Here is a 22,891-nt window from a genome sequence, read left to right as displayed (position 1 = left end):
TGCAGAGTGCAAGCGATCGGTTTGGAAAATGTGTTGGGAAACAAATAGTTTCCTCAATTCCTCAAATGAGTCTACCGTCTCAGGTGTAAGACGACAATACCAATTTAGAGCTCCGCCAGAGAGGGTGGAGGGGAAGAGAAGACATCGCTCTTCGTCGGTGTGCATCCGGTATGCCATGGTGGACTCAAAGAGGTTAAGGTGCTCAATCGGGTCCTCTTTTCCAGTATAAAGTTGCAAGCCAAGCTTCTGCTTTGTCTTTGCTTGAAGGGGGTGTTGAGGATCCTCCTTGTAAGAGGGCCAGGCCTGGGTTGGTTCCAGTCAGGTATTTCAGCCTGACGTTCAGCCTTCAACTTGTTTACTTCCTCAAGAAGTTGTAGGACAAGGGGGTCCTGAGCGGAGTTATGTGCCACTGGAGCTTTCTTTAGTAAATCTCCATCTCCTCTTGGAATTAGGAAGGTTTGATCAAGGGCATGTGATTTTTCCCTGGACTCGCTGTACTGGCTTCCAGGGTATGTCTGTCGGAACACCTCTGAGTCCCCTGTACCCTCATGTCTCTCTAGGACTTGTTGCCCATTCCCCAAATTGGTGGCCGGCTTGGGCCGTGGCAGGGGACCGAGTCTCTCAGAAATCCTTGGGTCATTAATCTTTGAGCTTATATGGATGGAATTCTCTCGACGTTGCTTCAGGAAATCCCGACAATCGCGAAAGACGGCTTTCGATCCTTCTGCCCCTTCAACAAAGAGGTGTCTCCCTCCACTTCTCATGGTTCGGGTCGAAGCAACTGGGTTAAGAGAAGCCTCATGTTGATTATCAAGTCGAGGGGTAATCTGTTCCCTATCAGGGATATCTATGTCGAATGCATGTGACCCTCCATGTTGGAGGGCACCCAGTTGATGGTTGACTTCCACGGGGGCAACAAGCTCGCGTGTCTGAGCTTGCCTAGCTTCGTGGAGTGTCTCGAAGAGCTTCTCATATTGCTCCTGGAGGACCTCATTCCTCATTGCTATCTTGTTGTTCTGAGCTTCCAACTCATCGACTTTAGCTTGAAGAAGAACTCGTTTTCCTTCCTTCTTTCGTTGTTTCGCACTATGTGCAAGGGGGGTGTCATTCTGTGTGCTGTGGCTTCCTTCGCTTCCTATGTTGGAGAGGGATGCCTGATCAAAAGAAAGTGTACGAATGATAGAAACCAGCTTGACCCAGCTGAAGAGAGTAGGAATAAGTGTCGTTTCCCACAGACGGCGCCAAATGTTGATGCACAAAATCAGCGAAGACTTTGGTACAATAGAAAGTGTCAGGTTTTGTGACCTTCGCTTGGTTGCTTCGGTCACTAGTGAGGATAAGTACGTAAATGAATAGAGACAGAGAAGCAAACACAGGATGTACGTGGTTCACCCAGATTGGCTACGTCCACGGAGTAGAGGAGTTCTTATTAGTAGTGAAGGGCTTACACAAGTACAAAGGATCCAGCTCTCAATTTAGTGAGTTCTTGTGAATGATTTAACACAAATGGCATTAGGCAATATTGTGGGGGAATGACCCCTATTTATAGAAAAACTTGTAGCTTTGTCACATTGACATGTGTCATGTTATGATTGGTTCTTGATGTTGACACGTGATGCGCTCTGATTGACTTCTAATCTTGACACGTGTCGAGTAGTGATTGGCCTCCTGGTCGGAGGGGAACTCTTCTGGATCCTTGACAGTATAGCGTTGGCCGGTGCTCGGTAGTTTCGGGATTGGTCAAGTATGGTACAAACAGTTCCTGATTAACACTTCAAATTTTCATTGCCAATCTACAAACAATAGTGAGAAAATTAACTATTTTGGCAGCAAGCAAACTTCTTGTTTTTGTTAGGCTCTTTTTTCCCAACACGTTTCAGTTACTCATTACTGAATTGCTTAACTATTTTTCTTTCTATTTTTTTCCTTCTTTTTAGTATTTCTTCTCCATAGGCAGTGCATCTCACAAACATGCAGGGAACCAAAAATAAATAAAAAGGAACGAAAACCTAACAAAGAGGAAATTATTTATAATACATCCATGAAAATTAAAGAAAACCTTATAATATGTTTTGAAGACACGTTTGTAGTTACCAACATTAAAAATAAAATAAAATAGATCCATCCATGAGTTAAATTTTCTTGCAACATGAGCGCCATGGTTGCCACCCATTTGTTTTCACGTGATGCTTCAAGTTTTCATTGTGAATCTATAAACAATATGAGGAAATTAGAAGTCAAACTATAAAAAAACAAAGCATCATTATATAAGTAGAGAGTAATAACATGTACCTTTAAATTAGACAATTTACCCATAGCAACACTTTTACTCCAATTGCTTGAAGAAAACTGTAAATTAAGTATTTAAGTATTTGTTCAAGTTTGAGTTAAAAGTTTGTGATCACGTTTATGAAATAAGTAATAATGTGATGTTGTACCTTAATCCTATGCTTCAACTTTTTCAGTTTGAGCAAGGTATGATGCTTGTAGAACTGTTACAAAATTAAGTTTGAAATATTTCAAACTAATATAATATAATGTACTGCATACTTAACTATTAAAAAATGTTATTATACCTTATCTAGAAAAATTGTATGGTTACGATTAATCTTCTTCCTACACCCACATAATTGGCCAGTTAGAATATTCATGTGTTATAATTATGAATAATTAATTGGCAAACATATTATAAAGGAAGAATATTGTGAAAGATAGATAGGCATGGTAAGTAGGATTATACCTTATTCGTTGAACTTTTTTGTAGGTTCGTATGATGTGAGGAGCATTTGCATTTTTCATTTCTGCTAAAGCAATTTTCATGCGCCACCTATATGAAAAAGGTATATATAAGGTTCAACGTTTCCTCTCAAAATTTTATTTTATAAAAAAATTAAGAAGAAAGCTAATGAATACATACTGCTCATGCTTCTTCTTTTTAAACTCTTTGAGAATTAGTTTGCTAAGTTCAACGTTTTCACCCCAACGGAGATGCCCCAACCAGGCGAAAAAATAGAAACAAGTCTGCTAGGTAGCTCATTTTTAGGTTGTGCCATCTTCACTTTTGTTGCATTTCTTGTAGAGTTCCTATAAATAAACAAAATAAATAACTTTTGACACAACCAAAATAAATATGAAAAATGCACGACTTTTGGGCATATGTATAACATATGTCCCATTTTAGGACATCTTAAAATGCAATGCATATGTTAAAGAGCCTTTCTTAATCACGCGTACAATTAGTATTCAGAGATTGTCTATACTTAGTGTCTTCATATATGTACGTACAAATGTTTTTAAACCTTCTTACAATGCAACACGATAGTCTCATACTTTCTTCGCACGGTAAAATATAAAAAATCACTAACAAACGTGTTAGAAAATGTCAAAGGCATAGAGACAATAACAAATGTCATCTCAGGTACTAAATTGTCAAGCTTTTCTTACTGCTTGTGCTCATTGGAAATAAGAAGGATCCAATTATTCAATCATCCAAATAATCTATTAACAAAAGGCACTTCAAAGCTTGTCTGGCATACATGCAATAATAGAACAATAACATACCATATTCTGCAACCAAAGGAATGGAGTCCAAAATTTTATACTTTGGGTCAGAAATGAGTTTCATAAAGAAATCCAGTAAAAGACCACGAAAATCAAAGGGCAGCATTCTTTTTTCTTCACTAAAGCACAAAACTACCATACACTTTAATACATCAGATAAACCGAAATCCACCAAAACTTTGCTATGTACATATAGAGTGAGATTAAGAAGGAAAAAAATGCTATCCTTAAATAATTTATTTTCCAAAAGAATTACCACTGTGTTTTGGTTTGCTTCTAAATTCCAAGTATGTAGCACACAATTAGAGCAGTAAACAATCTCCAATTTTCTTAGCACCAAAATGTAATTGACTTACACGTTCAACCTATCGAAACAAATTTCCGAAATCAAAACTACGTACAATATCGCTTTCCAGCATTTCTACTACGAAATTACCAAAACATAAACAAATTTGAGCTTCATATAATCACTGTAAACGCGTAGAAATACAAAATTTGATTACCTGAGGGAGTGCTGTCAGTTTGCAATCAGTGCTGAAAACCTCAGTATTTGATAATTCAACGAGCATTGAGATTTTAGATGATGAACGACAGTACCACACCAAGTATGGACATGTAGAAACACCAAAAAAGAAAATCATTGCTAATGCAATACAAACAATGTTGACATAGTTTTAAGTATTTAACACAACAAAAAGATATCAACTTCCAAAAATTTCTTAGCCATCCAGTAGATACAATGTAATTAAATTTACTTCATGCAACTACTCCAAAACCACAGATGGAAGGCGCATTTCTCTCGATGTGGGTGGGACCCAATAAGTCCAAAACAATCAAATTTATTTGCTACCCAATAATCCAATTTTCCCAGCAACCAAACAGTAATTATAAAATATCAAAAAATTGCTTTTTGGAAAATGAGAATAATAAAAAATAAAAAATAATTCACGTTTTTTACCTTTTACTTTTGCTTGCCTTTTCTTCACCGATCTCCTTCTCTGCTTCTTAGTCTTCGATTTTCCGACTCTACAAAACCCAAAATTGACTACAATAAACTCAAAACCCATTAAAAACTTGAACAAACCAAAAAAACCAAGGAAAGCACAGAAAATATGAGAGTGAGTATTAGCGAAAATGCTTATCAGATCGTCCTTGAAAGTTAGAATTTCAAGGTTTTTAGTCTAAAAGAATGAGTGTGTATTCTTCCTTAGTGCAATGTTTGAGAGAGAGAGAGAGAGAGAGAGAGAGAGAGAGAGAGAGAGAGAGAGAGAGAGAGAGAGAGAGAGAGTAATGGATGGTACCTAAGGCCACCAAACGAAAAGATAGAAAAAACAATGTGCAAACGATGGGACAACAACAAAACGGAAATTGAATAAAGAGGGGAAAATACTCACCGATTTGTGTGAATCCTAGCGTTTATTTTCCGGATTGCCAGTTGCAGATGAAGAAATCATACAGAAAAGGCATGGAGGAGGGGGTTTTGTACGGAAGACAAAAGTGAGTTTGAGAAAATCATCCAATTTTCCCTTTTGTATGTTATGTGGGAATCGAGAACGTGCGATAAATGGCGGTTCCATATCCGGTCTGTCAACCGCTACAACTGCTGCTCTGAACGTGCAATAGATGGTTTCCCTCTTTCCATCTGGAGTGTTTCTTCAAATAGGATGTAATGTAGCAGTTATGGAATAATTGATCTAAAAGGTGAAAATGAATTTAAAGTGTGAATGTCTTATCCAATGGTTGTGAATTATTATCCTTGAGAATTCCGTATTATTACGTTTTTAACCCTATTTTTTAGACAGTTAGCTTTTGGTATTTTGCATATGAAATGAGGGCAATATTGGGTTTATTGAATGTTTCACCAAACTGGTATTCTCCCTTTATATATATATATAGATATATATAGAAGATAAATAAATTAATAATTAAAAGACATGCTCGGTTTGGTCGGTCATAAATAAATGAATAACCAAGACTTCAATGGGATAAAAAGTGGGATTAAAGTAAAAAGAAGAAATAGACCAAGACTTGAAGCCAAATCTGCAGCGACGAAAAATAATTTAAAGCCACCACACCAATCCCTCAGTTCATCAAACACTTTCCTTACTCAGCTAGCAAAAATGAAAACTTTACAATCTTTTGTCCTCCTATTCTTCTTCACTATCTGTCATAATGTCACAACTGGAGTCTACAGCCAGTGTCTCAAAGACCAGCAACTGTCATTGCTCCATTTGAAGAACAACCTCACGTTTGATTATCAAGGTTCTCTGGTTTCTTCCAAGTTTGTATCGTGGAATTCAAGTACAGACTGTTGTTCTTGGCTCGGTGTTACTTGCAGTAGCAACGGGCATGTTGTTGGTCTTGACATTAGCAGCCAACACATCTCCGGTCCGATTCTAGAATTCTTTTCCAACTTTTCAAACCTGAGGGTGTTGAACTTGGACGAAAACAATATCTCTGCTCCGGTTCCAGGATTCTTTGCCAATTTTTCAAAGTTGACTACCTTGAGTGTAGCAGGTTGTGGTTTACGTGGAACATTTCCGAAGCAGATCTTTCAGGTACCTACTCTACAAACTCTTGACCTTTCCTGGAATACGGAACTTCATTGTTCCTTGCCAGAATTTCCCAAGAATGGATCTCTTCGATCCTTGATTTTAAGCCAGGCAGGGTTATTTTACGACTCTATTGGCAATTTCACTGGATCAATTCCAAAGTCAATCGGAAACCTAACGAAATTGGTTGAATTGGACCTGTCATCAAACATGTTTAATGGTCCAATTAGTTCTATTCACTGGGAAAACCTTATTAATTTGGAACGTCTCGAATTGCACAACAATCAACTGGTGGGGAGCATTCCGTCGTCTCTGTTTTCTCTTCCCTTGTTACCGGTCTTACATCTTTCCCATAATAATTTCACTGGGCGAGTCCCTGAAATTTTTAACGTCTCTAATAGTTTAGTTACTTCCATTGATTTGAGTTTCAATAATTTGGAAGGACCAGTTCCCGTGTCTATCTTTAATCTTCGAGGGCTTCAAACCCTCATTCTTTCTTCAAACAATTTCAGTGCCTTTCCTTTTAATGGTCCTCATCAGCTGCCAAATCTGGCGGAGATTGATCTTTCGCACAATAGCTTGCTGGTTTTATACAATGGCAGCAATTCCTCATACTCTTCATTTCCTCAAATTATGTATTTTAATTTGGCTTCTAACAAGTTGAGAACATTCCCAGTTTTCTTGAGAAATCAAACCAATTTAACAGAGTTGGACCTTTCGGAAAACCAAATTCAAGGCCAGCTACCCAATTGGATATGGAAGCTCGATTCTCTTGTTTACCTAAATGTTTCTTATAATGCCTTGGAAAGTCTCGAAGCTCCTTTCCTCAACTCCACATCTCCTGTGTCTATGATTGACCTTCATTCAAACCAGCTAAAGGGGCCAATTTCAATTGTCCCACCAAATGTCGGTTATCTGGATTACTCAGACAATCATTTCAGTTCTAGTATTCCAATCTCAATATGCAATGCAAGTGATCTTGGCACTCTTGATTTGTCCAATAATTCTCTGAGTGGCGAGATTCCCCAATGCTTGGCTGCAATGAGTACACTCAGTATACTTAATGTGAGGAAAAACAACATTGCTGGAACTATTTCCAATCTTGAATTTCCTGAAAATTGTACCTTACAAAGTCTAGACCTCAGTCAAAATCAGATCAAAGGTCAGTTACCAAAGTCTCTAGCCAGGTGCAGCAGTTTAAGCTTTTTAAACCTTGAAGAGAATCAGATAACAGACACCTTCCCATGCTTGTTGAAGAACATCTCTTACTTGAGCGTTCTTGCTTTGCGGTCCAACAATTTCTATGGAGGCATTGGATGTCCAGTAGTGAAGACCAATGGCACCTGGCCGATTCTTCAAATCATAGACTTAGCATACAACAATTTCAATGGTGAAGTACCGGGATTCTTTCTGACATCATGGCAAGCAATGAAAGATAACAAAGATATTGGTTTCCCGTCGACAGTCAGTGTTTTTCAAGGTGAAGACCTTCATGGAGGAGGGGGTGAAGTTTTTCATGAGAATGCTATAACGATTATAAGCAAAGGTTTAAAGAGTGATCTGGCCAAGATTCTTACTATCTTGACCTTGATTGACTTCTCATGCAACAATTTCAGTGGGCCAATACCCAAGGAAATGGGAGATTTGAAATCATTATATGCGCTCAACTTGTCGAGTAACGCTTTCACAGGTGAAATCCCATCATCATTTGGTAACATGCAACAACTCGAGTCTTTGGACTTGTCACAGAACAAGTTGAGCGGGCAAATCCCACAACAGCTGGTAAAGCTTCATTTCCTTGCATTCTTGAATCTCTCCAATAATCAACTTGTCGGCAAGATCCCAGCTGGTACTCAAATTTCAACATTTCCAAGAGACTCATTTACAGGGAACAAAGGATTATGGGGGCCTCCGCTGACGGTGGATAATAAAGCAGGACAGTCACCATCACCAACATTAAATGGAAGCCATCCAAATTCTAGAGATGAGATTGATTGGGATCTTATTAGTGTCGAAATTGGATTTGTATTTGGCTTTGCAGTTGCTGTTGGGTCACTTGTGTTCTTCAAGAGATGGAGTAAATGGTATTACAGGTCTATGTATAAAATCCTTGTGAGGATATTCCCTCAGCTTGAAGAAAGAATTGGTCCTCATCGAAGACATGTTCACATAAATCAGAGGCGGAGACGTTGAAATGTTTATGAGGAGCAAGCAGCTGGACTCCATGTTGTGCCTAGGGTAAGATCCAACAAATAAAATATGGTTTCACATTTTGATTTATAGCTTGTGTTGTAATTTGGTTTGGAAGTTATTTTGTATCTATCTGCATTATGGTTGATAAAGTTTCCTTGTACTGTCGAGGTTTCTTAAAGAACGAAAAGAACAAGCCTACTAACCAATGCCTTACGCTCTCATTTTGAATTTCATTTTAACACTTTTCTAGGATGGACACTCAAACACATGAGCAAGGAAAAGGGGTTATGTTGTTTGAATTTTGTTTTGTACAGGTTTCGCACACACCTCGTTTCTACCGTCTAGTTTGCTTTCTTTGGATATCGAAATCAGTCGAGATCAAGAGTCAACAAGGAAATGGATACACATACGAAATCAGTATTGAATCAAACAATTTTAATTATTTATGCTTCTTTTGTTTGTTCTCCCTTGTTTTGGCTTTGGTTTGTGAGAAAATTAGCTCTTTTCTTTTGTGTGTTTGTACTCAGTCTTTGATTTTAAATGTTTGCTCTGTTTTTCATGCACTGGTCAAGTGCTGTTTATGTATTATCGCTCAATTTGCTTTGATTGAGAATGATATGGAAAGACAGCTCCTCCATGTATGACATATTCTAAAATCACAACAACAAGACATTAGGATCACGAATAAATTAAATCAATATAAAATAGAGTTTGATTGATTATATTGAACTTATCTGTAGAATTCGGAAGACATGATTATGAAGATGAATCCATTGATGAACTCTAGGTTGTCTTCTACTTCCAGTACTTCAACATATCTCTCTGTTGTGAATAGGGTTTAGCGTATTTTGAGAGATTAAGCGTATGGAAGCAGGGACTTAACCATAGTATTTATATCATTAGGGTTTAATCACAACCAACCTATTATTGGTTGTGAAAATCAAACCCTATCACTTAAGTGTTTAAGTCCCAACATGATACTATATCTTTGTGGCGAAATCCATTAGATTTCTTTGAGGTCAATTACAAAGGTTAAGACTCTATAATTCTTATTTCACTAGGACTATCAGATTATTTATGTCGTTAACAACTCGATAAACAAATGGCTTACAACACAAGTAATCCAATACATCATTCATTGTCATTCACAACTTTACATTCTCCCACTTGAATGTCAATGATTTATCCTAACAAATAAGAACTCATGGTGATCACTGAGTCTTCATAAGTATGCAACAACCTTACCTAGCAACCTATCACTTTGAATCAAATGCAGAACCAAAGAAAACAAAGAACAATTTGGTTTGTTCTTTACACTCCAAGATCACATGCACATTCAACTTAAAGCACTTTGTTGCTATCAAAGTCATGGTGTCAAGAGCTAATAGTCAAAACATTAGCTCACAATAGTCGAACTAAAAATATGAAAATATATTTCAGTACAAAAGTAGTTCATAAAAGAACTCAACAACGTTGGTAACAACACCCAACTTTTCTGTCAATTTAGAATATGATAAGAGAACAAGTAAAATACGACATACAATTTACAAAATCAGAACCTCTTATTAAAACTTATGAACAAAACTTAAACAAAATTTACTCTTAAAATATCAGCCTCTAACACTTCAAATTTTTAACACAAAAGGTAATCTCTTACTCCCACTGATTAGTAGAGATATACAAATTATTACTCTCACTGATTAAGAGAGTAAAATATATATATATATATATATATATATAAATGCATACAAAATGAAACAGATACCTTTCAAATACTCACATTAGCAAAACATTAGTCATGGGATCTAAAACATAAAATTTGTGAGCTCAACATCTTTATTCTAGATATTTGTAGGGAAGTGACTCTTATGACTGAAAAACTATACAAAATCATTTGGTCAGTTTTGTTCATCCAACATTTGACAGAAATAGAAAACTTTAACTAAATGTTTTCTAATGCATCAAAAGCATATATTTCTAGAATCATCTTTGGACAGAAACTAATTATATTAGGTTTGCATAGCTAAAACATAAGTACAAGGGTAAACATATATAGCTTCAACACTTTTGAGTAGATGAAGTATATACCATCTTGTCAATTCCATGCTTCACTATACATTGATTTATAGTTTTACTGAATAAGAAAACACTTTTGAGCAAACATCGAAATTTCGGTAAATAAATGTTGACCGATAAATCAAAGTTTCAACGCTCATGTATTACATAAATTTTACACGTAGCGTGTGACTCAACGAAAAATTGAAATGAGTAAGAAAAGGCATCAAATATGACACATGTCAACACCTGGCAGAGATGATTTATTTCATCTGGAATATTATATTCAAAATTAGGCCTTGAAAAATTCTATAAATACAACCCATTTCATTCATTTAAGGGAACCAAAAATCATTAGGCAAAATCCTTGAAGCTCTGAAACTCCGAAGCTCTCAAGCATCTAGGTTCCCGAAGAATCAAGAAAGTCTTCTTCGTTCTTCGTTCTTCGTTCTTCCAAGATCAAGCCCCGACAACCCTTGAAGAAAGTGTACATCGTTCATCATTCGTTCATCCTAAGATTAAGCCCCAACGACCCTTTGGATCAACAACATCAACGAATCCACACATCCAACCGTCCTTCAAGATCAAGCCCAAAAGCCCTTGAAGATCCGTCAATCACAGTTCTTCAAGATCAAGCCTAAAAGCCCTTGAAGGTATGTTCATCACCGTCCTTCAAGATTAAGCCCAAAAGCCCTTGAAGATCCGTCAATCACCGTTCTTCAAGATCAAGCCCAAAAGTCCTTGAAGGTCCGTTCATCACCGTCATTCGAGATCAAGCCCAAAAGCCCTTGAAGATCCGTCAATCACCGTCCTTCAAGATCAAGCCCAAAATCCCTTGAAGATCTGTCAATCTCTGTTCTTCAAGATCAAGCCCAAAAGCCCTTGAAGATCCGTTCATCACTATTCTTCAAGATCAAGCCCAAAAGCCCTTGAAGGTCTGTTCATCACCGTTATTCAAGATCAAGCCCAAAAGCCCTTGAAGATCCGTCAATCACTGTTCTTCAAGATCAAGCCCAAAAGCCCTTGAAGATCCATCAATCAATGTTCTTCAAGATCAAGCCCAAAAGCCATTGAAGATCTGTTCATCACTATTCTTCAAGATCAAGCCCAAAAGCCCTTGAAGATCTGTTCATCACCCTTATTCAAGATCAAGCCTCAACGACCCTTTGAAGAAACTTTCAACCATTCATCCAAGATCAAGCCCCGACGGCCCTTGGATCAATCGCACATCCACAAATCAACACCTTACGGAGATCGAATCAGAAGATCAAATTTGAGAGAGATTGTAACCTAAAATCATTAATACAAATATTATTTTGTGCGCGTTGTTCTTGTCTCTTTTGTTTCAGGAATTTTTCGTGTTCACAAATTTGGCACGCCCGGTGGGACAATCTCTACCTCTCATATCTTTCTCCGTTCAAGAAATCCAAAGCACACTTCAAGCACAATGACTTCAAATAAGGAACAAGTCATCGGCGCCACCTCCATCGAATAATAGCTGATTCAGATGAAGGAGATGTTTGCAATGATGACGAAGACCCTCGAAGAAAAAGACTTGAAGATTGCTATGCTCGTGAGCAAATTGGGGGCATGGCATGATGAAGGATTCGGCTCTGACTCTAAGAAAGGTGGCGACGAATAAGAAGAAGAGCTTACAGTGGAGAAGGTTGAAGAAAAGCCAGAACTAGACCAAGCAACGACGCTCATGAGATCTCTCTCCATCAAGCAACTGCAGGAGATGATCGCCAGCACCGTCAAGGCGCAATACGAATAGAGCTCAAATACCTACGGGTTGTGCTCGAAGCCTTATTCAAAGAAGATTGATGCCCTGAAGATGCCGATGGGATATCAACCACCAAAGTTCATACAATTCGATGGAAAGGGAAACCCGAAACAGCACGTTGCCCACTTTGTTGAAACTTGCAACAATGCGGGGACTGAAGGGGACTACCTTGCAAAGCAGTTCGTGCGCTCACTGAAAGGTAACGCCTTCGACTGGTATACCGACCTCGAGCCCAAATCCATCAACAGCTGGGAGCAATTGGAGCGGGAATTCCTCAATCGCTTCTACAGAACCCGCCACACTGTGAGCATGCTAGAGCTGAAGAGCACAAAACAGTGGAAGGACGAGCCCGTCATTGACTACATCAACAGATGGCGTACTCTAATCCTTGACTGCAAAGACAGGCTCTCGGAGACCTCTTCAATCGAGATGTGCATCCAAGGCATGCAATGGGGTTTGCAATACTTCCTTCAAGGCATTAAACCACGGACCTTCGAGGAGTTGGCCACTCGCGCCCATGACATGGAGTTAAGCATCGCCCATCATGGGAAGAAATAACCAATCGCCGACTACAAGAACGACAAAGTTGTTGGGCCAAAGGTGGAGAAGACTGCATGGAAACCCACCAAGGAAACAATGACGGTCAACACAACTCTCGTCAAAGTCTCTACACGAGGCAAGGCGATTCAAACCGAAGCTTTTCGAGATCAAGAGATGCGTAGACGCACTTTGAAGGAGCTTGAGGAGAAGACTTATCCATTCCCCGACTCTGGGAGACTTGTTGGAAAAGAAGGTGATCGGTTTGCCTGAGTGCAAACGGCCGGAAGAGATGAATCGTACCGACAGTCCAAAATACTGTAAATTCCACCGCTTCATCAGTCATCCGACAGAAAAGTGCTTCGTGCTGAAAGATCTCATCATGAAGCTGGCTCAGAAATGAATCATTGAGCTAGATCTTGACGATATGGTGAAGTCAAACTATACCACTGTCGCTTCTGGCTCTTTCGACTAAAAGTCTTCACCTTGTCCGCTAGGGGCATGTTCCAAGTCAAGCGAAGTTGAAGGATGGACTCATGTTGCTCCAAAGAAATTGGACAAGAAGCATACGTCTCATCCACAAGTTCACCAACCAGAAAGGGGGCAAATCAGCTCTCATCAACCTCCGAAGTGATATGAAAATGTTGAGGATGATGAAACTTCGACAAGAAGATCGTCTGTTCCCATCACAATGCGCGATTTCTTCCCTAAAGAATTATTCAATCATTCAGTCAAAACTCCTTGCTATAAAGATTGCAAGGAATGCCTCTCCAAGATCGTTTGACAAATTCACAAAGCTCTTTGTCCACAAGAGCCTAAACTGCAGAATGCAAAGCTCCTTGTCTGCAAGAGCCTAAACTGCAGGACACAAGGCTCATCGCCTGCACGAGCCTAAACTGCATGGCACAACGCTCCTAGTCTGCATGAGCATAAAAGGCAACACCAACGCTCCTGGTCTGCACGAGCATAAAAGGCAACATCAACGCTCCTGGTTCGCACGAGTTTAAAAGGCGACACAACATGCTCCTTGCTTGCATGAGTTGAAACTGCATCACGGCATCAAACGCTCCTTGCCTGCATGAGTTGAAACTGCAAATGGCACCAAAAGAAAATACAAATATATATATATATATATATATTTTTTTTTTTGAACTACGTTTTGACTTGATCTCTTTCTTTAGAAGGGTACGTAGGCAGCTGGAATATTTAATTTCGAGTTCAGTCATATCAAAATAAAAAAATAAATGTTTTATTAAAGAAAGTCAATTTCATTACAAAAACAAAAAAAAAACAAAAACAAAAAAATAAAATAAAATAAAATCAGAAAATGGAAACTCTTCTCCGCACTCGGCCTACTGGGCCTTTCTTTGCTTGGCCTGCGATGCCAGGATCCATGTCCGCAAACCCCACTCCCATGACTTCATTGCCGTGACGACTAGAAGACCCACCTCGGCCATCACCATTTGGGCCGGCTGTTGGGTCACGGGCTAAAATCCTCAAAGCCCAATTCCTCATCACCCCCTCGCATTTTCCTCCATTCTCTTTAGCGCCACTGCAACCCAATTCCAGCAATCGCTGAAGCCGTGTCCAATCCTCCCGGAAAGAGAAGCTCAACAACGCTCTAATCCAGGAACAAGCTCTCGCCGCCACAATTCTATGCCAGCAGCACCAGCAGAACGACTCTCTGCCCATCCTTACTCGGCTCCAAGCATTCATCTCCGCCGGTCTCTCTCTCTCATCCCACTTTCTCTCTCTTAAATCCCAAAAATGGCTCTGCAGTTGTGGGAATCACTGAAAGAGGCGATCGTGGCCTACACAGGCCTCTCTTTGACGACCTTCTTCACTATGCTAGCTCTGCTTGTGGCCATCTACCATGTGGCGTCCGGGTTGTTTGGGTCGTTCGACAACCACCAGCGGGCTAGGAGCTCGGAGGAGATGTAGCATATGCCGCCTTCTGTCCAGCTCGGCGAGATCACTGAAGAAGAATTGAAGCAGTACGACGACTCTGATTCTAAGAAGCCTCTGCTCAAGGCTATCAAGGGTCAGATCTATGACATGTCCCAGAGCAGGATGTTTTATGGACCTAGTAGGCCTTACGCACTGTTCATGGGGAAAGATGCTAGCAGAGCTCTTGCAAAAATGTCGTTTAAAGACAAAGATCTGACTAGTGATATCTCTGGTCTTGGTCCATTCGAACTCGAGGCCTTGCAGGAATGAGAATACAAGTTCATGAGCAAGTATAGCAAGGTCGGATCTATTAAGAGCACCGCTCCTGCAACTGAAGGAGAATCCACTAGAAGGTATCGCAGAGACGTCGGCTCCGATCTCCAACTCGAGAGGAATATCATGATCATGGAAAAAAATATCAATAATATCGGCGAAATATCGCCGATATTATCGGTTTTTCAGGTAATGGATATTTAAATAGGTATCCAAATGGTTTTCGGCAAAATATCGCGATATTTTTTTAACCGTGCTACTCGGAGAAGAACGCCGGAGCTTCTACAGCTCCGGCCGACCACAAACAAGGGTTTTAGACCACGATCTAGGTATCAAACAAAAGCACGAGACGAGAGGAGTGCGTTTATACCTTCCATTTGCCGTGAAACGACCCGTGGTGGTCGGAAAACCTCTCGACACCCACGGTCTCGCCGGAGATGGGTGCGCCTATTCCCGGGCTGATTCCGTGCTAAATCCTTGGTAAAAAGGACAGAATAACCTCAATAATCACATCAAGCAACAAACCAACACGGAAAGAGAGGTTCGAGGCTTACCTAACCATAACCCATGAAGAACTCGCCGGAGGTTCTTGGGGTTTCGTCGAGTTGCGCATTGACGGGAGAGAGAGAAAGAGAGAGAGAGAGACGACGACGTGTAGAAGGTGATGACGATGCCGTCGACGGAGTACCACGAAGGGTGTGCGTGGGTGCTCTCGGGTGTGGGTCAAAGGGTGAAAGAGTGAGGGTTTTCGAGAGAGGGAGAGTGAGTGCAGAGAAGAAAGAAGGAGAAAGAGGTCACGGGGTGGGGAGAGAGAGAGATACGTGAGGGTGCTAGGGTGCTGCCATGTGGTAGCTTGAGAGAATTTGGAAATCAAGATGAATGGTCCAGATTTGGTTAAGATAGGGGACTAAAACGATAATTTCATAATTATTTGGGGAACCACGAAAATATATAAAAATTTGGGGTTGGTTTGTTACAGTGTGTCTGTGCGTGTGTGTGTAGAAGTGGGGTGCACTTTGAAGTGTGTGTGTGTGTAGAAGTGGGGTGTGTGTGTGTGTGTTATCCGAGAGAAGAAAAAAAAAATCCAAACATGCTTTCAAAATATCCAAGCTATGTGTCAGTCTGTGTGTGTTATCTGAGAGAAAAAAAATGCAATATATAAAGTGTAAATATTGTACTAATTCATTATATATAATGATTGTGGTGTCTTTAAACTTTTTTCATTAATTATTACATATTTTTTACACTCACAATGTTTGCCAGCTCGCTATATAATCAATTTAAATCAGTTAAATCCATCATGCAATGCATTTCCTTCCAATTTTTTGTGATAAACTAATAGATAATTGACTAAATAAACATCTTGCAAAGTTTCAATTAAAATTTCCAAGTTTTTCTTACAATTTCCGTGGTTTCCATGTAATTTTTATCGATATCGATACTTTACCGATATTTCCATCGATATTTCCGTGTTTTCGGACTACCGATATGTCCGATATTACCGATATTTAATACCTTGATCATGATTGATCAGGTCTCAGAATTTCGAGCTCATCAGACACCACATTCTCGGCGAGTTCTCACCAGTGAAGAGTTGCGCCACCAGGTCCAGTTTATCAGCATCATCCGCACGAGGAAGCATAATCTCGACACCATGGAAGTGAAGGACCCCATGAATGCTTCAGCACCCACCTTTCTTCTCTGCAAGCTTCTCTCTTCTGCCCATCAGTTTCGCTTTTATACAGCGAGCGTAGTGAACAGCAACTATAGTGCAACATTACCTCCTCGCCACAACGGCCTCTGGACCAACTTCACCCGCAACGACAACTTCATGGTGCAAGCGGTGGTGCTGCAGTGCATCATCTGAGCACCCTCTCCGTTGTGCAACGCTTAAGCCCAGCGAGGAACCCAGCTCCAAAGCGTTGGCACCGTCTGTCCACATCTCCTCCATCTTTTGCCTCCTACAGTTCCCTATCCGTCTCTTCCTTTACGACGGCAGGCAATACAATGGCTATGCAACGGCGGCGGTGCAAGGCAACAAGAATGCAGTGGCAATGGAAAACAGCAACGACGAAGAACTTCAATGATCGCCGTCAAACGACTAGCCGGTCATGAAGCCTCGACTGCAGCTCTCCGTCCATCTTCGTCATTCCCTACAAATTCCTCAACCCACCATCCAAATTTATACAAAAAATAATAATAATAAAAAAGGATGGTGGAATGTTGGTGAATCCACACCATGAAAAAAATAATAATGGGTGGGTGCATGATTAAAAAAAAAATTGTAAAGAAAGGTAGTGGCACCGAAAGCAAACAAAAGAAAAAAATAAAAATAAAAAAAAGGATGTTGGGGGACGACACCATGTGAAGTCCTTTGGTGCTTCTGGCACCATGTGAAAAAAAATAATAATAAATAAATAAATAATATATATATATATATATATATATATATATAAATGTACACTAAATGAAATAAAAGCTCATTTATTGATTTTTTTGGAAAATTACAGAGAGAACATATACATGAGTGAATAAAAAAAAAAGAGCCTTCACAAAGGTCGATCAGGTGGAGCCTCATCACTCGGCGGAACTCCATGAAGAAGAGGCCCCGGAGGTTGATTGTTTGGAGCCTCGACACTCGGTAAAACTCTAGAGGACGAAGGCAATAGGTGCATCTGGAGTAAAGTCACAAACATCTGATGGTCACTCTGAATCCGACTTTCGGATTCCTGCAGCTGGTCAAGCTTTCTCTTCTTGCTTGTTGAGTAACTAGTTACGAGCATGTGCAACTCCCTATTTTCGTGCTTAAGCCCTCTAATCTCTAGCTTAAGACTCGCCACCTCAGCCATCAGTGACTCAACTTAACAGGTTCGAGCAAAAGGCGTTGGCCCATGTTCAATACAGAGCCTGCACACTGGACGCTGAAGGCTAAAGAGTCCTGAACAGCCAGCTCATCAGACCACTTGGAAAATATCCTGTTATCCTTGAGGGTGAGAAGATTTCTAGCAACCACCGTGGCGGTTATGTCATTCTTCATCACAGAGTCCCCAACTGTAAGAGGACCATTGGGGGATACGAATGATGGCTGCGATATGTTGTCTGGAGAAGGCATGTCAGCATTTTCCCCAATATTCAAATCAAGACGACGATCAGATGAGCAAGACATTTCCAAAGGAGTTGAAAGAAAATAAGAAGTCGGACAAATCAAGACCTCAGAAATGCAACAAGAGAGCTTCTACATGAAGTAATTCAAGTGTGCCTTGGAACGTAATGCATGCCTCTATAAAAAGAAGAAATCGAAGAGGCGCCTGCTTAGAGATCGAAGAGGCCATGCTCAGAAATCGAATGGGTGATCTCCGAATTTCAAAATATCAACTTTTCCAGACTTGTCAGCACCTTTCACACGCAACCTCAGCTTTGCGAAAATTACGGGCAACTTTGTCAAAGATTTCTGACAAAGTTGAAAGCGTATGAATCTTACTATTCAATCACCCAACGGTTGCCGACAAAAGTAAAAGAATAATACCTCTACCGGTTATGAAGAAATCCCTATATATGTCAACGTTCGCCCATAGCAAGGCAAACTTACAAAGAAAAAAAAAATGCTCAACCTTTCTTCATCTCCGGGAATGCATTCCTAACGTAGCCTCTCGAGTTACTCAGTATTCCTCATCCCCTGGAGTACTTCTGCAAACAAGTCATCAAGAGCAAAAGTATTTCATATCATGAAGGTTGAAAGCAAAAGTATCTCATATCATGCTTTCTTCCTGTCATTTTCCTTGTCTTTGTTCTCACCCCTTCCTGATTGCTTACCTAGTTTTGCTCTCGAGTACTCATCTTGAACTGTTGTCATACTTTTAGAGAAGATGCCACATCTGCATGGAGAACAAGTAAGGCAAGTAAAAATGATACGTTGAAGCATGTGGAGACAATGTGCTAATTCATCATCAACTAAAGCTGAGGATTACTTGCCATGTGAGACTGTGGCCCAATCCTCTTCAAGATCAAGTCTTCTCTTCCTTGCTAAGAAGCTCCTCAGCCCAGTTCAAAAAAAAAAAAACTTGTGGAAAGATGCTTCTTCAAAAGCAAAAGTACCTCATATCATCAGAGTCGAAGGCAAAGATATCTTATGGCATATTTTTCCTTTACCCTTGCTCTTACTTACAGGACAAAGGAGAAGGAAAGCAATCGGTCGGCACTTGGAAAGATTGAACAAAGAAATAGACCATCACCTCTACCTCGTGCCTGCCTGCCATACAGAAGAATCGAGCAGAAAAAAATGCAGCATGATAAGCTGGAGCAGATCACTATAGCATGACACCTTTCCATGCACAATCATATAACTCAGCAGAAGGAGTTTGAGTTGAATCCAAGAGCTCGAGAAGCTTCAACAACATTTTGAGGGCACATTCACCAAAGAGCAAAGCCTCGCCGTACAATGCCATCAAATCACCACCACAAGGAACTCTCATCTTCCTTGCTCAGAACTCCAAACCCAGTTCAAGAATAAGCCTCTGGAAAGTCAACAATCGGAGGAGACCAGAAAATCCTCCAGCCCAGTTCAAGAATAAGCCTGTGAAAAGTCAAACAATTGGAGGAAACCAGAAAATCCTCTAACCCAGTTCAAGATCAAAGTTGTGGAAAATACACGCCGATTCGTCCATTACCAAAGCCAAAGATCATCTACCACGTGAAGCTTATTATGGCCCAATTTCATTCAAGATCAAGCATCGACGACCCTTGAAGAAATTTCAAAAAAATTCAGAAACAAGCTTTAACGGCACTTGAAGAAAACTTTCAGCCCAATTCAAGATCAAGCCTCAGTGGCCCTTGAAGAAATTTCCAGTCCATTTCAAGATCAAACCTTAAAGGCCCTTGGATCGACATCTACAGTAAGGAACTTCAAAACGCATCTCCTACACGTGACAAGCACATGTATATGACGCGCCTTGAAGTGGGGGCATTTGTAGACATTGAAATTTCGGTAAATAAATGTTGACCGATAAATCAAAGTTTCAACTCATGTATTACATAAATTTTACACGTAGCGCGTGACTCAACGAAAAATTGAAATGAGTCAGAAAAGGCATCAAATATGACACCTGTCAACACCTGGTAGAGATGATTTATTTCATCTGGAATATTATATTCAAAATTAGGTCTTGGAAAATTCTATAAATACAAGTCATTTCATTCATTTAAGGGAATAAAAAATCATTAGGCAAAATCCTTAAAGCTCTGAAACTCCGAAGCTCTCAAGTATCCAGGTTCCCAAAGAATCAAGAAAGCCTTCTTCGTTCTTCGTTCATTGTTCTTCCAAGATCAAACCCCGACGACCCTTAAAGAACTTTCACCATTTCAAGATCAAGCCTTGACGGCCCTTGAAGAAACTGTTCATCGTTCATCATCCGTTCATCCTAAGATCAAGCCCCAACGACCCTTTGGATCAACAACATCAACGAATCCACACATCCAACCGTCCTTCAAGATTAAGCCCAAAAGCCCTTGAAGATCTGTCAATCACTGTTCTTCAAGATCAAGCCCAAAAGCCCTTGAAGGTCCGTTCATCACCATCCTTCAAGATCAAGCCCAAAAGCCCTTGAATATTTGTCAATCAAGCCCAAAAGCCCTTGAAGATCCGTCAATCACCGTCCTTCAAGATCAAGCCCAAAGGCCCTTGAAGATCCGTCAATCACTGTTCTTCAAGATCAAGCCCAAAAGCCCTTGAAGATCCGTTCATCACTGTTCTTCAAGATCAAGCCCAAAAGCCCTAGAAGGTCCGTTCATCACCGTTATTCAAGATCAAGCCCAAAAGGCCTTGAAGATCCGTCAATCACTGTTCTTCAAGATCAAGCCCAAAAGCCTTTAAAGATCCGTTCATTACCGTTATTCAAGATCAAGCCTCAACGGCCCTTTAAAGAAACTTTCAACCATTCATCCAAGATCAAGCCCCGACGGCCTTCGGATCAATCGCACATCCACAAATCAACACCTTACGGAGATCGAATCAGAGGATCAAATTTGAGAGAGATTGTAATCCAAAATCATTAATACAAATATTATTTTGTACACGTGTTCTTGTCTCTTTCGTTTCAGGAATTTTTCGTGTTCACAAAAACCAATTGACAATCTTTAATATGCTCAAAACATGAAAATTTCTTAAATAAATTAAAAATTCATTTCATTAGATATATAACCTTTAATATGCCCAAAACATTAAAACTTCTTAAACAAATTTGTTGAGTCACAAAATAGTTGGTTTGGACATAATAAACCAATCTATATGTATCAAAATTAGGCTTATATAAGGAACAATATCTCAACATTATTAATCGATCTAAAAGTGACAAGTGATTAGATAAACCAATGGCTACAAAATTTATTTTAGTGTATGAGAGAAGACTCACATATGTGTTAAAGATTAGGTCATAAATTAAAATGAAACCTAATAAGAGAATCCAAACTCAAAATTTATGTTTTAATTCTAAAACAAAGTCGATTAAAGTAAACACATAGATATCTCAACAACATCAATTTTTCAACAATAATTTTAATCCAATTTAGAGCTCACAGAAAATTAAGGCAAAAGATTGACAAATTTGCCTATTCATTCTCGATTTTGCAAGATTCATCATGGAAGTAGTCGAGTTGTGGAAGATCGAACCAACTCCAAATTGCATGATTGTTACACCTTTGGGCAGAAACTAATCATGCAAAGAAAATACTTGCATAGCTAGCCAAACCATAAAATACATATAGCTTCAACAGCTTTGGCCAGATGAAAATATCTTAGAAGTACTTTATGATTTGCTATAATACCAATTTATAATTGGTGAGTGATTTCCTGAAATTCCCATTGGGACAAAAGTATTCACCATATAAATTAGAATTCTGATTTTTCAAAATAATCTTTTAGAACAATATTAAATAACCGTTTTGTTGGATATTTAATGATTCTCAAAAGATTCAATCAGACACAAAAGTATGTCGTTGTTGATATTGAACAATAGAGTTCTTGAAAAACATGGTTATTCAGTTATTCGATAGGGACCAAAATGATCAATTAGTAAACTGATGCCACTTTCCAATTTTCTCTCAAAAGACAGTTATTATCATAATCAGAATTGATGACCAAACAAAACATTGGTTTAAGCAAAACAAACCAATACATCTTTAAATAAAAATTTAATCAGTGTTGTCTAATAAGAGTCATTAGTATTAAGAATTTGCATTAAATAAGGCCATATTGGAACCATACACTAGTATAATAATCGGTACCAATAGATGTGCACAAATAAGTGAAAACAATATCACATAACAAAACTAGTTTTGAAGTGCTAAAATTCATCAATACTACTTTAGTTTGCAAATTCACTAAAAACTCAATTATCTTTAGATTGTTATGAAAATTTTTAGGTATGCACTAGACATATGTGACTACTTTTTTGAAAATTTCATGATTTTTATAATTTTACAAGGTAGTAAAAAACGAATTCAGAAAAAGATGTGCTGTAGAAACTGTACAAAATCTCTAGTACCTACCCGAGATAAGATTAGGTCATCGTTCGCCGAAAACAATAGTGACCTTGCATATATATATATATATATATATTTATGAATTATTAATTAATAATTATCAAATAGGAGACCATAAAGCTGCATACAACAAACCTTGTTAGAGTTGTATACCAATTTCAGTTTATCTTGATGCCCAGGTAAACGTGATAAAAAATATAAAAAAATTGCAAGAAAAAATTGCCCAAGAAAATTATATAATAAATCAAAATATTACCCAAGATAAGATTAGGTCATCGTTCGCCGAAAACAATAGTGACCTTGCATATATATATATATATATATATATATATATATTTATGAATTATGAATTAATAATTATCAAATAGGAGACCATAAAGCTGCATACAACAAACCTTGTTAGAGTTGTATACCAATTTCAGTTTATCTTGATGCCCAGGTAAACGTGATAAAA

General features: G+C 39.1%; 2 protein-coding genes and 1 pseudogene across 9 annotated transcripts; 2 read left to right on the top strand and 1 right to left on the bottom strand.

Moving 5' to 3' along the window:
- Positions 1 to 1,900: 1,900 nt before the first annotated feature.
- Positions 1,901 to 5,226, bottom strand: LOC126619138 (uncharacterized). 8 transcript variants are annotated; one of them, XM_050287418.1, is made up of 9 exons: positions 4,956 to 5,226; positions 4,065 to 4,587; positions 3,818 to 3,926; positions 2,918 to 3,084; positions 2,741 to 2,827; positions 2,577 to 2,616; positions 2,439 to 2,492; positions 2,293 to 2,349; positions 1,901 to 2,210 (listed from the first exon to the last, which is right to left on the bottom strand). In XM_050287418.1, exons 5-9 carry the CDS (start codon positions 2,818 to 2,820, stop codon positions 2,133 to 2,135), a joined length of 309 nt encoding a protein of 102 aa, XP_050143375.1. In that variant the 5' UTR covers positions 2,821 to 2,827; positions 2,918 to 3,084; positions 3,818 to 3,926; positions 4,065 to 4,587; positions 4,956 to 5,226; the 3' UTR covers positions 1,901 to 2,132. The 8 variants fall into 8 exon arrangements, with proteins under 8 accessions (XP_050143375.1, XP_050143376.1, XP_050143378.1 ...); XM_050287419.1 differs by having other exon boundaries at positions 3,818 to 4,103; positions 4,520 to 4,587; XM_050287421.1 differs by lacking the exon at positions 3,818 to 3,926 and having other exon boundaries at positions 4,065 to 4,103; positions 4,520 to 4,587.
- An 859-nt stretch (positions 5,227 to 6,085) lies between these two features.
- On the top strand, positions 6,086 to 8,919 carry LOC126619125 (receptor-like protein 35). The gene is made up of 2 exons (XM_050287403.1): positions 6,086 to 8,351; positions 8,621 to 8,919. The coding sequence occupies exon 1, from the start codon at positions 6,324 to 6,326 to the stop codon at positions 8,304 to 8,306; it is 1,983 nt and encodes a 660-aa protein (XP_050143360.1). The 5' UTR covers positions 6,086 to 6,323; the 3' UTR covers positions 8,307 to 8,351; positions 8,621 to 8,919.
- A 5,492-nt stretch (positions 8,920 to 14,411) lies between these two features.
- On the top strand, positions 14,412 to 15,218 carry LOC126618235 (membrane steroid-binding protein 1-like; annotated as a pseudogene).
- Positions 15,219 to 22,891: the final 7,673 nt, after the last annotated feature.

This window comes from Malus sylvestris, chromosome 4 (assembly GCF_916048215.2).
Source record: "Malus sylvestris chromosome 4, drMalSylv7.2, whole genome shotgun sequence".
Taxonomy (NCBI): domain Eukaryota; kingdom Viridiplantae; phylum Streptophyta; class Magnoliopsida; order Rosales; family Rosaceae; genus Malus; species Malus sylvestris.
Note: the sequence above shows the minus strand (reverse complement) of the source record. Positions and strands in the feature narration are given on the sequence as shown.